At 45.8% G+C, this 16,730-nt stretch overlaps 1 protein-coding gene across 1 annotated transcript; it reads left to right on the top strand.

Moving 5' to 3' along the window:
- The first annotated feature begins 4,251 nt into the window (after positions 1 to 4,251).
- scg3 (secretogranin III) lies at positions 4,252 to 16,714 on the top strand. The gene is made up of 12 exons (XM_076048563.1): positions 4,252 to 4,697; positions 5,421 to 5,473; positions 5,608 to 5,650; positions 5,830 to 6,057; positions 7,157 to 7,299; positions 7,606 to 7,764; positions 8,195 to 8,429; positions 9,146 to 9,262; positions 11,167 to 11,250; positions 11,632 to 11,745; positions 12,536 to 12,625; positions 15,885 to 16,714. Exons 1-12 carry the CDS (start codon positions 4,268 to 4,270, stop codon positions 16,001 to 16,003), a joined length of 1,815 nt encoding a protein of 604 aa, XP_075904678.1. The 5' UTR covers positions 4,252 to 4,267; the 3' UTR covers positions 16,004 to 16,714.
- The last annotated feature ends 16 nt before the right edge of the window (positions 16,715 to 16,730 follow it).

Below are 16,730 nucleotides of genomic sequence, written 5' to 3'. Positions count from 1 at the left end.
TTTCAGTTTTATGGGTTCGTTTCCATGTCAGAACCTGTGACAGAGAGACCACCCACTCTTCATGCACACTCATATAATTATATTCTGTATAATTATAACTTTGTGTAAGTTTAAATACCACTGTTCTCCAGTCCAGTGGTATTTGGCAGAGCTGAATATGTATGTTCATGATATCAAAACGCAAATAAACGTTAATTTTGTGTTCAGCTACTAGAGAAAGTCATTCAGTTTGTGTGCCACGGGGATTCTGAACACACGCTACATGACTCACAGATGCATTCTGGGTAGGGAGCATCTGCATGAAAAATGGACACAAACACACTTGTGTTGCTTTTGTGCTTTTTTTACTGCAACGAGTAACTGCTTTTAGAATGTAATGTAATATTAATGCGATAAATAGACAAATATAGCTTGAGATGGCTGAACAGCGGCGCCGGACGCAATAAAAGAGCACACAGGCACAAGTACTTATCTATATGCAGCCACTCTTCATATTGTTTATAGGGTTTTTAAAATGTTCATTCTTATGAGTTATTATTTCCATATCTTTAGCTATGATCCCCGCTGCTGCTGTAAAGTGCAATTTCCCCATGTGGGACTAATAAAAGTTTACTCTATATTTCTATTGTATACATGTTACAGTCAGCTGCACTAAACGCTGCATACAACAAACAAACAAACATAACAAGCAATAAAATAACACCAAATCAATACAAAAAAGTATATAAATCATTTTGTTTTCACTCTGGGACCCAACATAGAATTTTCTAGACTTTAATATGCTCACTCTGCACTCCGTCTTTATTCAGTCTTTACTGCGTGGCTCATAAAGGCCGAGCCAAACAATCACACACAAAAGCCAAGACAGTGGGATCACAGAGTTTCTTGAACAGGAACTGGAAACCTCACCAGTAAACACATGGCATCCTGTTTGTGGTGGTGGTTTATAGTTTTTGATTTTGCCTTTCTTAACCATCGAAGGTCCTGTTTTTATTCCACAGAAAGCTGGGAAGTGAGTCCTAATTTTGGGGGGGACTCACTTCCCAACTTTCTGTGGAATGAAAACAGGACCTTAAATGGGAAGTTCTGTTTCTGTTTCCTTTGGAGCTACATGTTCAGTCTAAGTTTAAAAAACAGCTTGACATTGTCTAATGTGAAAGGGGAAATTCATCTCCTTCCAACGTGCCCTTGATCTGTGGCCACAGTTACTCTTTAACTTTCAGAGGGCATTTACTGCCAGGTTTTTGCCAGGGCCAAGCCAAAGTGCAGACATTTACAAAGATTAACACAAATGAATACCATGGCAATAGTGCACTCCAGGCTTTAGTTGTGGCGCATTCATGTATCCCCTCAAACTCTCAATTTAATGAGCATTAAGCAAGTCTTACAGTCAGTAGACAGAAAACCAAGCAAAAAGTATTAATGTCGTAAATCTTCTTGGGGTATTTAATATAATTGATGTCTGTTTTTATGTCTGTCGAGTTTTGGTTTATGACCAACTGTAATTTCAACAGAGATTGCAATATAACTAATGAACGCATGATGGTAGTATTGAGCCTGCGAAAACGCGACGCAACCTGTAAATACAGGTTACCAAAGAAACTATTGGGTGGGGGGGGGCAGGACATATTTTAAACGTTGCAAAGTGATTTTTTTTTTTATGGAGAGATTTAAACGTGACCCTTGAACCAAATGTATAATTTGGTGCTGAACTTTCTCACAGGCATTTATAACAGAATATTTATTCAGCCAGTCAGTCGTTTTCTATACCTGCTCCCCCTGCACACAGAGTTGATTATTTATTTTATTTATTTATGTCTTTATATTTATTCAATATACCGGGCTGGTCGCACCTGACACCAATCTGTTGTTTCCGGTTCCGGTTGTCCCCTGAGCTGGCCTGGCGTGGCGTGGCGTGGCGTGGTGGTGCAGGTGTGCAACATGGATGGAGGGGCTTCACACTCAGCAGAGCGCTGGATGGCGCTGTTCATGCTTCTTTTTGCAGCAGAAAAGGTAGACACACCGCTTCCTTCTCACTGGTTCCTTAACTTCCGGTTGACTACCGGTCCAGGTGTTTCCTCATGTTGGATCAGGCAGGAGTCGTGGTCACTGCTGCTGTTTTTGGCTCGCTCACTGTGTCGGGCGAGTTGTTGAGTCTGGCACCGCTGCCTGATAGCGTTTGTTTGGCTCAGTGCCTAGACTGGTTTGCTGAAGCTTTTTACAGGATTTGTGCAATGAAGAATATTTGCTGAATTTGAATCATTGTCTCTGTCCAGAGTTGATCCCGAACCTGTGTAACTTTTAGCCTCCCTAAGAACCAGTAATTAATCCTGGGGTGAAATTCGCCAGGGGGCGTTGTTCCACCATTTCTCAGCTCCAATAGCCACACTACTGCATAACTAGTGTCAATAATAATTTGTGTCTGATAACATCAAACAAATGTTTGTTAATATGTGACTTGCAAGGCAGGTGAATGGCATGGCATGCATTGCATCTGCATTATTAGAAAATGTAAACAAGATCCAGGAAATGTAAGACAAGATACTAAATGGGAATTGTAAAAGGGCAGTTTTTCACCTATTAAGTTGTGTTGTGCTTTTTTTTTTTACCTCATTTGAATTTTGTTTGTGTCATTTTTGCCTGTAGGAACAACTTTCTTTCTTCCATGCATAATATTCCAGATGTATTCACAACGTATGACCTCAAGATGGCAGTAGTGACAAACATACAGTATATATATCGTAGCTGATGTAGCGAGAGCTGAGGCTGACGGAGAACCTCTGTTAGTCAAGTCAGATCGTCACCCTCTTGCCACAAATGTGTGAATTTTACATCTTTTTAAGGGAATTTTAAATACTTCACGTTTGGCAAGTTAGTCCTCACACACTGACTCTTTCTTCCTAACAAGAAAGACAGATTGTAATGGAGGCTTCTGATACAGCACGTGCCTTTGTCCGTGTAGTGAAACATGCCTCTGATATGTGCAGAAAGATGTAATTCTCTTCACACGACAATTTGAAAGCTTATGTTAGCAGCTCATGTCATCAAACAAGGTTCTCCTCCACTCCCCGCTGAGTCATTACACAGGCTTGCAAAGGCATCCTCAGACTAAATTGATTTGGCCTCCACTTCACTGCATTGCATCTTGCACCGCTTCGATCCCAGTCACCCAGGAATTGAAACAACCTCTCAGCATCTCTGTAAAGCCGTTTACCCTGCTGCAGTGTCAATTTAGCTGTTTCTGGGACAGGTCAAGCCTGACCTTGTTTTACAACTGCATTCAGAGTGTGTACACTGAAACAAATAGTCCCAGTAATTATGAATATTACATGGTCGAATTTTCCTCCAGTGTCTGACGTCAGAGCTCTGAAAAGCACTGACGTGAGGAAGCTATCTCACGTTACTGCTTCGCTGTAGTGAAGGTCAAATGTCATGAAAAGTCCAGTTAACTCTGCGCCAACGCTTTTGCAATGTCAGGCACAACGCCTATCTATGTCCCAGGTCTGATGAGGACTTGTCGTCGGCATTAATCCATGTCACAAAGACAACTTGATCAAATCTCGTTTTGCTTTGTCATTCAAATTACATTGATATTTTAAAATATGAAAGGACACGGTTTAGTACACGGTCCAAGTGCTTCCTTCATAATCTCAGCAGCGGAGCTAATCGACCTGTGGAAATCTCACAGAGCAGGTTGGTGGAAAGTACAAGTAATAACTCCTGAAAAAAAAGACGTCAGTCTTCAATCTAATTCTGCAATGTCTTATCTAATAAAAGCAAAGCGGCAATAAAAGGGGGGGGGGGGCGATACTTTCTTTGTGTGAACGCTTTCCGGTTTAATAAAGGTTGCTATTGACCGTGAAAGATCTACAACCTTGTGTGTGACGCACGACTCGCTGGGATACCCCCCACCACCACCACCACCTCCCAACACCCCCACCCCTCCCAAGGCTGCCAGGAGGTACAGGTCAGCGTTTTGTTTGTCGAAACGACAATCTATTCCAGAGGAAAGAAACAAGCACGTCTTCAAATTGAAGTGAAGTCGCAGTGGAGGTTGTCATTTGTACTTCTTTAAAAACGATTTTCAATTGGATGAATTTGCCAACAGATTTACACAAAGTCACATTTGTGAGTGAACAGCAGTGCCATTGCTGGAGAGTGTCGAGGCTCTCCCCTCCTCCTCCTCCTCCTCTCCTCCTCCTCCTCCTCCTCCTCTGTCTGAGAGGAGGCAGGTCTTAGCGGGCTCCATTTCTCTGGCTGGCAGGTGATGCGGCAGCTCACACGGGGCTTGGACAGCCTCCCCTGCTTATCTGGCTATAATTACGGCGAGGTGACCTGCTTTCAGCACCAGCGGCTCGTCAACAGCTCCGGTAGCGGGCGGGACGATCGGGACGAGGGCGGCTGCGTCTCACTCACTCACTCACTCAGGTCGGCGGGGGGGAACCAGGAGGCGGCGTCCTCCGGCGGAGCGGAGCGGAGCGGAGCTGTCCACACGTTCAGCAGACGCCACGGGCAGCGGTCGCTCGCTCGGTCGCTCGGTCGGTACTGTGGATCCGAGCCCGACTCGGCAGATCTTCGTTTGCAAAGGATGGCGCCAAAATCCCTCGGCCTCGTCGTCTTTCTCCAGCTCGTGGCTCTGAGCGTGTTGAGCCCCGTGTTCGGCTTCCCGACACCGACACCGACACCTTCCACTGACGGTGAGTCGGCGACCATCTGAGGTCGTAGCGTAGCACCGGGGCAAGACCCGAGTGAAAATGTTGACGCGAGATACAGAGCGGGATTGGAGCTTTTGGAAGCGCGTTGTGCAGCCTTGTATAGGAACTCTTTGTGTTGCACATGGCTCTTGGGAGACTCGACGGCTCAGGCAGCGGTGGTCGTCGTGAACGGCTCCTTGTTTTCATGTTCATTTCATTGTTAACCAGAACTCATTCTTTGTGCTAAACTACGTTGGGATTTCACTATTTTCATCCCTCGTTATTGGACACGTATCCGTTCACTTTGTCATGTTTTGTTTTTTGTAAAGTCAACCTGAAAGCGGTGAAAAAGACAATAACAACAACAGCAAATCTTATCAGTGACGTGCATTAAAGTTGAGCCACTGCTGGGCTCCGACCCCCCCGCACCGGTCGCATGTCATGGCCGCTTGAGGTCTATTTTCGCCGCGGTTTAATCTTTTGTTTGATAATCCGATTAAGTTCTGCCTGCGCGGTGGTGAGTTGGGAGGCTCGGGGAAAGGATCACATTGTACATCCGGTGCACGGAAATATATCAGAAAATTTAAATAATAAATAAAAAAAATTTTAAAAAAAATTAAGAAGGAAAGACGGGAAACGTTTCTAAGCTTGAGACACTTCTGGATGTGATACTTTATGATGTCAGACTTGAATTTAAATTCGTTTCGTTCTGCTTTTGTTTAGCAGATAAAACAGTGTACAACAGACAGCTGACGGAGGAGAGACCCCTGGAGGAGCAGGTAAACTTATTTCCTCATCTAATATCCGGCCCTACTGCAGGTTTATGGCAGCTTGTTTAACATCCGAGCCAAACGATCGTTCTGAGTTTATATCCTGGAGGATTTTGGTGTTTACTGTGTCCATATCTCCCCAGATTGCAGAGGCGGACAGCGTAAAGGCTGCCGTGCAGTTGGCTGGTAGGTGGAAACCTTATTGACGGTCAAATAAACAATTTATTCCCGTCTGAGTGGGTTCATATTGCAGCACTTCCTGTTGATCAAACCTCATTCGTAGCAATGCATACAATATGAGAGAGGATCATCTTCACCTCATTCGCCCTCTGGACTGACCGCTGCGTCTTATGCTGCCTTTTCAGAGAGCAGGCGCGCTGCTCTGTCCAAGGACGCACATTCAGACCAGAATCTCGATGACTTAACTGTCCTGAAATCGCTGGCCGACGGCCAGAATTCAAAGGAGACCACTGAGGCGCCACCCAAGAAGGACGACCAGTACGTCCCAGATGATTCAGACTCCACCAAGAGCCGCCGCTTGGCCGAGGACTACGACTCCACCAAGAATGGGATGGACAACAGCAAGTACCAGGGTACGTCTGGTTGAAGCCTTGTTTTCACCTTTTGACCGCGCTGGCCGAGGGCCGAACCCATGTTGTGTCCAACTGTCTGACAGCGGCCGAGCACCAGGCAGACATTTTAAGAAAGATTGGGCTGAGATAAGAGGAGCATATGATGGGGATTAGCAGAGGCAGAAGTCAAAGACTAACCACGCGCTGGGGGGAGATTATTTCGTGCCTTTCTCTCACTGTTTGTGACTGCAAACTCCAAACTCCTCCTGTGCATTTTTTAATTCCATATCTAAGCGATATTGATCACCATTGCCTCCGTCTCATGCGGTCAATAAACCAGAGAAACATGCAAGAGACACCGCAATCCTTCAAATACAGAATACTAATTTAATCTCCACAGATTTTTAGCTGATCAACTTCCCTTGATAGACACTTCATTTATTATTCAGCTATCAGCACAAGGAGGTGAGGTGACTTAGGCACAAACTGCTCTTCACTGATTGGCTCATCCTGGCCATGGCAGGCAGCTTGTCACACTATTATGTTACGGCATTTCTAAATTTGGCATTTTCACTCTGGATTTCGATACTTCCTGGCCTTTCAATTACTTTCTTGGCGCTGTCAGCCTGGCGATGGGAGCTACAGTACAACAGTGATGACTCAACCCACTCTCAAGGCTAAAAGTGTGCTGGCATCGCATATTTTTATTGTGCGCGGGCCTTAGGAGGCAGCAGGAACCGTTATGTAAGAATCAGGAGGGAGAAACACTTTTCTCCAAAAAGAGGTTTTGTGACTGTTACACTTGTACATTTTAGAGGCAGTGAAACATACCACACACACTTTGAAGACCACTACAAACAGTGATTCTGTCCCATCGTCAACAGACAGCTCAAAAAAGCAGTCAGTCAAGGTGTCCAACTTAAAATCACTGCAGAACATTCTTTATTGACTCGACTGGCTACACAAATCTAAATAAGAAACAAAGCCCATAGTTCAAAATAGAAACAAACAAAAATCATTGCAGAGGCGCAGAGGAGCATAAAACAGTTCATCCAGAGAATCAAAAGTGGGTCAGGAGAGGCACAGATCAATTTCACAGCACTGGGTTATTTCTCCTCAGACGAAGCAGAGAGCTTCCGTCAGGTGGACGGCACTCCGCTGACAGCCGAGGACATCGTCCAGAAAATCGCCAACAAGATCTACGAGGAGGACGACCGAGGAGTGTTCGACAGGATCGTCTCCAAGCTGCTCAAACTGGGACTGGTGAGTTTCTTCTCTCTCTGCAGCGTGACATCTCCTCACCGGCGGCTCTCTCACCCTCCCCGCTCCCCGTTTCCTCACTAGCAGTTTGTGAAATGTGTGAATTGTGCTTTGTTCCTCGAGCTTGGCTGTGAATTACTTGGTTGGACACTCAATAAGTTGAAAATGCTCCCAGAGATTGGTCTCTGGGTAACTGCAGGCAGTGATAAATCAATCGCCACCTTTTCATCCACCACACCTTGCCGTGCTCTTCACTGAACAGCATTTTCTAAATGTGCCTCTTTCTTCTCGCTTTGTGTTTGTGTGTAGATCACTGAAAGCCAAGCTGACACGTTGGAGTACCAGGTGGCTGAAGCCCTTCAGGACCTCATTGCCAAAAACGCCAAAAATAACGAAGTGGAAGACATCGAGAGCAACGACCAGGACCCCAAGGGAGAGCAGGATGACCAGGGATCAGATGCAGACACGGTAAAGCAGGAAAAGGCAATCAAGTGTATCAATAGTCAGGTTTCACCTATAGTGTCAGCTTAATTTGCTGGTATAAAGTCAGCCCACGTCAGCGGATGGCTCAGTTCATTCTCTGCTAAATTGACAAATGTCACACGAAGCACTGCAATTTATGACCTCCTGTGTCTCTTTGCAAACCGATGTCTCAGGTGTAATTTATTGTTAAATCAATATATTTGTGTGTATCCTCTACTTCTCTTTGACCGGGGAACATTTAATATTTATCTCCTTGAAACAAACAATCTTCCAACATACATCCAAACCCTCAGTTACGTCTCGATCAGCTCACGGGCTGCTGTTTTTTGTACATGAAAAGCAGGATTGATTAAAAACCAAGCAAAACAACAAGCGAGAATGGCAACAATAAGAATGAAAACCTTGGCGTTTGAAGGACGCCTGGGAGCCCCCCAGGCGCAGCTACAACGACGAGGACGACGAGGAGGAGGAAGTGGACGAGGATGAGATCGAGGACGAGGCGGACAGGGATGCGGAAGATGAGGGCGACACAGCCGACAACTCCTGGGACAAAGATGCTGAGGGGGGCAACGAGGTGAACCCTGCCGACGGGCTCCAGGACCTGCAGTACTTCCCCAACTTCTACCAGCTGCTCAGAAGCCTGGACTCAGGTAAGAACAAGAAGAACTGCAGCCTGGCTGAAGAAGAACTACGAATGTGGGTAACCACGTCTGTAGTCATGTTTCCTGTTCAATAAGAACTCGCATATCGTCCTGCGTGCTTTGTTTTTGTTTGGTTTTTTTGCCAGCTGCAAAGAGCTTCATTCGCATCCATCCACCCACTTTCCATCACTGCTTGTGCTGCAAGCAGAGCCGCAGGGATGCTGGAGCCAGTCCCAGCTGTGGTGTTACACCTTGGACACCTCCCAGTTCATTGCAGCAAACATTTACTCTATAAGATCCAAACTCAATTTCAGGAAAAGAAAAATGGGTTTGTTTTCTGACTCATATGAGGAGCAGCTTTGAAAATGACATTAGCCTTGTATTTCTGTTTCATTTGTTTTTTACTACCGCTACCCGTGGTCCATGTTTTACATCAAAGGAGGTACAACTGTGTCTTCTGCTTTAAACAGTTCTTCAAACTGTCCTGGCCAGTCAGGATTCAGTCACCGCTGGTCACATTAGAGGAGACGACTGCAGAGCTTTTGCTGTGCTCGTATCTCTTCATCCTTTGCTTCTCCTTGGAGGATGTGCTGATGGAAAGCGTTCACACAGCTCGTTGTTTCTAATGCCCCCGCAGTCCGAACACATTAGCGCCATGGTTACCATTTTTTTTTTTTTCCCATTTGCCGTTGGTTTTGACTCAGCGCCCTGGTTTACTGTTGCAGAACAAGACACTCAAGAGAGAGAGACATTGATCACCATCATGAAGACACTGATTGACTTTGTGAAGATGATGGTGAAATACGGCACCATCACGCCAGAAGAGGGCGTGTCCTACCTAGGTAAGGCTTGACTGAGTGTTTTAGCAGTGCTTTAAAAGAAAAGGTAAATATATACTTATATCAAACATTATGATTTGACCTCAAAAGAATGCTCCAGTAAAAATACCCTGGTTTTGTAAATGTAAAACCTAGAAAAAAAGACATCAAGATCAGATTCTTTCTAGTCATATCTGAATGTTTATGTCTGTCACTGCAGATAACATATGTGAAACACAAGCGTGAAATTGTTTATTTCATTACTCATGATGCGTCATCCTCCTCCTCCTCTGCATGTTGCATGTGTGCACTCTCCTGCCGTTCTTTATGGCCTCAGTCAAGCTAATGTTCCCTATTAGCAGAGTCAGTCAAGTGTGAATCCTGTAGCCCACAAACAGATTAGTGTCAGGGACAAGCTATACAGCAGCCAGGTTTTAAGACCGCACATCACATTAGTTGCCGGTGGAAAGGTCAGCCACCAGAATGGGACAGCTGTCGTGTGTGTGTGTGTGTGTGTGTGTGTGTGTGTGTGTGTGTGTGTGTGTGTGTGTGTGTGTGTGTGTGTGTGTGTGTGTGTGTGTGTGTGTGTGAGCTCTGGGAGACTCAGCATCGCTCTCCTTATCAAGATGACATTCAGTTTCAGACGAAAACCATGCCCGGGACATCCCCATTCACACGCACGTGGCCGCACTAAGTGAGCTGGGCTGCTCTTATCTGAATGTTTTTATTTCATTGTTCAATAAATGTGTGAACCCATGGACACGTATACATACTTAACAATAAGACCGGCTGTGGCTCATATTTTGTTTTAAAATAGGTCTGCCTGTCATTAGTGTGCCAAAGACCAGGGATGTTAACAACATTGTAGTGACCATTAGTTGCAATAATACCCAATAATAGTCATGAAAATGAAAGGAAACCCATTTTTGTATGTATACAGCCTTCCGTTTCCACTAATAAATGGATTTCAAGACTAATTATCACTAAGTGACTCAGCGCAGGCGTTACTGTCTTTGTTTTCTTTAACAAAGTGACAGTTCCAAACACAGGAGCAATGATCTGGTGTCAAATTAAGGCTAATCTAAGTAGGCTGTCTCTGGATTAATCAGCAGCAGCAGCAGCAGCTGCAGATGATTGTGCTCCTTCACGGCTGACGACCCGACGGCAGGCGGCAGGCAGGTTGGACGCAGGTCTCCTAGACAACCGCTCTGAGATTTCAGGCCTGAAAGGTTGTGAGGAGATAAGGACAGGGTATTCCACCATCACCTAGCAACATGTTAATGCCCCCCACCTGCCACGTATGCATCCACCGCCGGCCTTTTCCACTGCCGATGAGTCACCCAGGTGCACTGAATAGGCAAAGCTGCCAATCAGTGTAAATCTGCCTGAGGGGATTGTAGCCACGAGGCCGTCAGGCGGCCAGAGATATCGGTGCAGGAGGGGGGGGAGAGGCTCTGTGGAGGTAGACGGCTCAGGACAGACCCTCCAGGTGGCTGCACGACTCACGACCGATGCCGCTTGATGTTGTTGTGTGATGTTGGGATATCAGAGAAGTCTTGAGTAAATGGAGATAATACATCAACAGCTTACCGTTACTGTTGGCTCCTTCCTTCCATTGTTCTTCTTTCCCTCTTTGCTCAGGTCTACTTCATGCTAGAGCCCTTCCAGACCAGCCATTTTTGTTTCAACTCCACTGGGCTTCAATGACAAAAGATTGAACTCTGTTTCCAGCTTGATGAATCTTTATAACTGTTCATCAGTTGATCAATTTCCTGAAAATTCTGTTCATAATTGAGTGAAAGCCTTTCCCAATGCTGATGTCTCTATGTGGGACCCGCAAAGATTCATATTCTCCAATCATAGAGGGAACTGACGACACAGTGATGATTTTAGATAATGTTCCTCTGGCCTCTTTCCTCAATCTGCAGAAAATCTGGATGCAATGATCGCCATGCAGACCAAGAACAAGCTGGGAAAATCACTCGGGGGCCCTGAATACATCGGACTCGCTGGTAAAAGTCTGCAAAAAGCCGTTCTCTGTTGTTGTGAAACAGAATGTGAACCATCGAGGGATCACAGGCTCCCTTGACAGTGGCGTTGCCTGGAGAACCAGCAGCAGCTTCACTTTGTCTTGACACACATGTGTGACATCTTTAAAATTGAGGCAAATGTGATCATGTGTGAGAAAAAACATCATGTGGAAGCAGAAAGACAAGCAGCCTCTGTCAAAGGAGTCTAAACACGACAGGAAACATGCAGGTCACTTCGTTTGTGAAGTTAATAAGAACAATAATAATAATAATAATAATACGTAAGACTTGCCTGTTACAAATATGCAGTTGTCTGTACACCTCCCAATCTGAGCTCCAGCTGTGATTTTTGTGTGTCTGCAGCAGAGAGAAACTTGGACGAGGATGACAACACCAAAGCCGAAGCTGCCAAGATGCAGAAGGAGTACGAGAATCTGAAGGACTCGACCAAGGAGGAGCAGCCATCATCAGAGAGCAGTCAGTCCACCCTCCAGTCCTGATGTCTCATTGCATATTGCATAGCCGACAGCTGGATAAACTAACTCCTTATCAGAACACAGTGTTTGATGAACACTGAAACATTCTGTGCCAAGCGAGTTTATCGCCTGTTTTACATTTTATTTCTCTCCTTTCTTTTGTTTATTCCGTACATTTACGCAGATGTGCCGTGTATTGAATTTCCCAAATAAACAGAGAATTATGAAAACGCTGCAATCCGAAGCCTCGTGCCAGCGGAAGTGTTTGCTCAGACTCAGCCAGTGTCTTTTGAGTTTTTTAACCTCAAGCGTTGAGGCTGTGTCAGACATTTTGTTTGGGCTCTGCAGTGTAGACAGGAAATGAGCAGACCGGGTCAATCATCGCTAAGTCCCTGAACTAGGACAGTCCGATAACATGCAGAGGAAAAGCTTCTCACAGATGCTGTTATTGTAGCTGCAGCAGCAGCAGCAGCAGCAGCAGCAGCAGCAGCAGCATTAATCCACGCAAGCGGGCAAACACAATTACAAAAAACAAAACCAAATAAGTAAGATTGCAGCACTTCATTTCTGAGGCGTAGGGCAGCTGCTAGTTTAAGAAAACACCACGGCGCTCAGCGCCAGTGCGTTCGCATTGAGCGTGTATAATTAATAGGAGCGAGACAGAGCCGTCAAAGTTTTCTTCTTAATGCTTTCCAAGAACAAACGCTCCACAGAGGCGTGGATGGTGTTCCCTGATTCATTCCAGTGGAAGAATTCCACCCCTTCACTCGTTTCTCTCCCTGTCTCTCAAGGTCAGCCCGGCAAGTCGGAGACGTACCTGGAAGCCATCAGGAAGAACATCGAGTGGCTGAAGAAGCACAGCAAGGAAGACGGCAAAGATGGTGAGAAGAAGAAGCTTAGAAGAAGATGGAATAGTAATAGGAGGAAGAGAGCGGCGAGAGGCTGAGGTGTGTGTGTGTGTGTGTGTGTGTGTGTGTGTGTGTGTGTGTGTGTGTGTGTGTGTGTGTGTGTGTGTGTGTGTGTGTGTGTGTGTGTGTGTGTGTGCGCTGAGTGGCCAGTGGATGTGCTGAGACCAGTCTGTCTCAGTGCAACTCTCACAGCATTCTCCTTTCATTGCTGTTTTAAGAGGTTTGTTTACCCAAAGTGCTGCTTTACAGGAAGAAAGAGACGAAGAGAACATTGTATTGTTTCTCCTCCACCCCTCAAAGAACCTTTGCTCTTGGTTCAGGCTGCATTTGTAAATAAGAATCAGCTCTTAATTGCGTCAAAAAAAAAAGAAAAAAGGGTGAAATAAAATAAAGACAATCAGGCCCAGGTTAGGACGAGACTGAGCGCAGGACCAGCAGGACGGAGGCTGTCCTCCAGGTCTCATGAATATGTATACGCCTTGGTGAGTTTGTCCTAATTACTCATAATGCAGCTTCTGTTTTCCAACACAAGCATCTATTCATTTGTCGCCCTCCTACCTGTGTGTGCCCACCCGCGCTGAAACACAATTAGCATTTCTATCACAGCAACATTAAAATGAAAAAAACAGAAGCTTTGGAAACTCTGTGGCCAAGCATCTGCTCATGAATTGAAACATTCACCAGTTTTCAACGGCGCTGCCTGTAAACAGCAAACGTGCAATAATGAGGCCGAGGGCCTGCAGTGTGTACTCCGAGCCGGATGCTCTCGTCCAGGACCGAGTGGCCGCCTGCTGCCCGACTGGAATCAATGCTCTGTGGGTGCTTCATCAGGCAGCGGAGTATGAAATGTTAATGAGTTCTCATTATTCAGCTCATCCAACCAGTTGCGAGGGTCTCAGCAGGACGTCACAGGGATTAAATAAAAGAAAGAAAAAAAAAACGTACAGCCCAGTGAGATTTGTAGTTACTGGTGCTCAGCGGCCCGTGCTAAACCGAGCCAATCGACGCGCCGTCCCATCGACGTACAGTGAGAAAAGCGCGACACGAGAACAAAAGTTTGACCTGAATTTTTCAGAGTCTGTTGGGAACAAAGCAGTTCAAACTATAACTGAACCATATACTTTTTTGAAACCCTATTTTAAGTTATGATTTACCACTACCGGCGATTGAGCCACTGGCCTGTGAGTGAAAGTTGGCCACACTCAGCAGAGGGTGGACGGCGAGGTTGCAACACTGGAGAGTGAAGAGGCAGAGGGGACGACGCAGCGGGGAACTTTAGCCTGGTGCTCATCTCCAAGCCGGCGCTATATAGGGCGCCTCATTAGCATTCTGGTGTGTGGACGGTTGTCTGGGGCAACAGGGGCCATCCTGCCTGCCTGCCTGCCCGCCTGCTTGTCACTGATGTCGCCTTGGATTGTGGCGTCACAATAGACAAGTCTAGACTTCACACACACAGGAAGTCAAAATGAGATCCCGAATCCACCGTTTGTGCCGTAAAGGCTATCTCTGTAGCTGCCACGTTGGCGATGAAGTACTGCTTCCCTCATCAGCTTCGGGCTAAATTAAGAGGATATCATCATATCTTATCTAACCTCATCCTCTCACGCTGCTATTCACAAGTGGAAAGTGCAGCTGAAGGAGAACAAAGACCTTTTCAAACCAGAAAAAAAGCATTGTCATAGAAACGGAGAGTTGGCGACGGGCCATTTATTGTGTTTGCTCTAGCAGAAGTATCCATTAGGACAATTTCAGCAGGCGTGTGTGTATGTGCGTGCATGTGTGTGTGTGTTGTTGCCAGCCCACTCACTACACAGATTACCTAAAGCAGCAGATGGACGTAGTTGCAACATCCTGGTTTTTGGCTCTTGGCCCCTCGCCGCCAAGATTTACCGAGCGTTGGCGTTGCTAATCGCACTCTCCTAATCCGTTACACACAGCGTGTTTGTCTCCCGCAAATCAACTGTAATTTAATTCCAAGGCCAAAGGCTGGTTGGTTGTGCTGGGCAGCCGGCTAGCGAGTGTGTTTGCGCTCGGTGGGTTCTCGCCTCCTGCTCCATCCAGAGGCGGGCGGGTGCAGCAGGAAGAGGCACAGCCGCTGTTTGCTCGATGTCTGAAACTCATTTGTTAACAGGATGAATAATACACAGTTGGGTTGGGTCACTTTCTAAATATAGCGCCGTCACACTGTGGCCTTATGGTGCTGTGCTCAATCATGACGGCTCATTTGGGGCAAGGTGAAGATGTGTGATGTTTCTAGAAGTACGTGAACATGTGTCCCTGAACTTCAGTCAGAAGATCCCTTCACGACTGGAGGGAGCCTGGTTAGTCACTGATGACCTGTAAGAGGAATGTTTTCCAAAAATCATTTTGTTGTTGGGGGGGGGGGGGGGGGTGACACGGTGGTGCAGTGGTTAGTGCTGCCGCCTCACAGGAAGAAGGTCGTGGGTTCGATTCTGGGCCGAGAGAGAGACTCTCTCTATGTGGCCCTGTGATAAACTGGCCACTTGTCCAGGGTGTCACCCTGCCTTCGCCCTATGACAGTCATAGACCCTGAGACCCTTAATGCAGGAGGAAGAAGGTCTGGAAAATGGATGAATTTTATTGTGGAAATTTAAAATTGCTCTTTGAACTTCATTGTTGTTGGTGGCGTCTTCTTAGCCCAGACTTGCTCTGACCTTAATCCTCTTTGATGAAGGGCCACCGGCTTTGTACTTGTTTGGGTGTTACGTCTGAAGAAGAGTTAAAGGTCACACATTTCACACTATTTTTAGATGGACATGTGTCCAGTTGCTGCAGTGAGGCAGGATTACACAGTTGATGTTTGATGATTAATAACAAGAAAAAGACAAAAACAAAAAACATTGAAGGCCATAATCTGCTGCTGGTGCTTTGCTGAAGCTTCCATGTGTTTAAGGCGACAAAACAAGGCAGGGACAGTTGTTGGCGCTGTCGGCAACCAGAAGGAGGTGCTACTAGACACTCCTTGTGACATCACATAGGGCTGACCTCCAGAACTGTCTGCTTTAGCAGCCATTGTCTGAAAAGCCGAGCACACAAAAGAGGTAATGAATGGATTCCTCTCATCCATTGTTCGCTGCTCGTGACAGATTGTTGCTGTTATTTGTAAGATGAATTTCGCATAATATGGGTCTCCACTGGTACGACCTATGCTCTGCATCAGCTCCTCTTTAATCTGAGGTCATCCACCCCTTGCTGTGCCATTCTGTTCCAGATTACGACCTGTCCAAGCTGAAGGAATTCATGGACCAGCAGGTTGACTCCTACATTGAGAAGGGCATCATCGCCAAGGATGAAGGAGACACCATCAAGAGGATCTACAGCAGCCTGTAACAGCCAACCTCCCTCCGACCCACCTGGACTCAATCCCACAATCAAAGCGCCAACAAATCACTGACTGTCTAACTGCATTTTCCATGGCGTGGAAGAAGAAAAAGATCTAAGTTTCAAACGACCTGCTAATGGGGATGTGTTCACCCTTCCTCTCAATGTTCCCATAGAAAATCAAAAAGGGAATTCACAACACAGACGGTAAAACAGTAAAATGACTCACTTCGGCAAATTGATTAATTTTGCAATGAGAAATTAAAAGTGTTTGCTGTAACCACCTTCCATCCAGACCTTGACCCGCCTGCTGCGGGAGATGAATGTTCTGAGAGGACGACGCTGTAGTTTTGTCATCCACTACTGTTCTCATGACTTTTTCTTCTTTTTGCAGAAACAGTTACTACATGAAGTGTACTCATTCCTCGTACTCTGTCCTTAGCCTTTTATGTTTCTTTTTGTTGTTGTATGAGTATGATCCTAATGTATTTTCGCTTTTTAATTCTACCAAAAAAATATATATATTTGTTGTGCATCACGTCAACGCCCTTTGTACTCCTTTTTCTTTTACTGCAATTCCTCGGGGGCCCGCTAGAGGGTAGTGTCTGCATGTGTCTGTGAATCCTATTCTCTCGTCTCTTTAGACTGGTGTTTTCAGGTGTCAATATCTGTGACTCTTTTTTTTTCCCAAGTTTAAAAGCAATTAAAAACTTGCCTTTCTTTATCCGTGTATTTA

Source organism: Nelusetta ayraudi, unplaced genomic scaffold (assembly GCF_046127955.1).
Source record: "Nelusetta ayraudi isolate G7.1 ecotype Tasmania unplaced genomic scaffold, CSIRO-AGI_Nayr_v1 ptg000005l, whole genome shotgun sequence".
In the NCBI taxonomy this organism is placed as follows: Eukaryota; Metazoa; Chordata; class Actinopteri; order Tetraodontiformes; family Monacanthidae; genus Nelusetta; species Nelusetta ayraudi.
Note: the sequence above shows the minus strand (reverse complement) of the source record. Positions and strands in the feature narration are given on the sequence as shown.

What these genes read in the sequence shown, in the direction of transcription:
- scg3 (XM_076048563.1), top strand. Translation starts at nt 4,268, where the DNA reads ATGCGGCAGCTCACACGGGGCTTGGACAGCCTCCCCTGCTTATCTGGC. An exon ending in AGCTGCTCAAACTGGGACTG is followed by an intron (nt 7,300 to 7,605) that starts GTGAGTTTCTTC and finishes GTTTGTGTGTAG; the next exon opens with ATCACTGAAAGCCAAGCTGA. An exon ending in CAAGGAAGACGGCAAAGATG is followed by an intron (nt 12,626 to 15,884) that starts GTGAGAAGAAGA and finishes ATTCTGTTCCAG; the next exon opens with ATTACGACCTGTCCAAGCTG.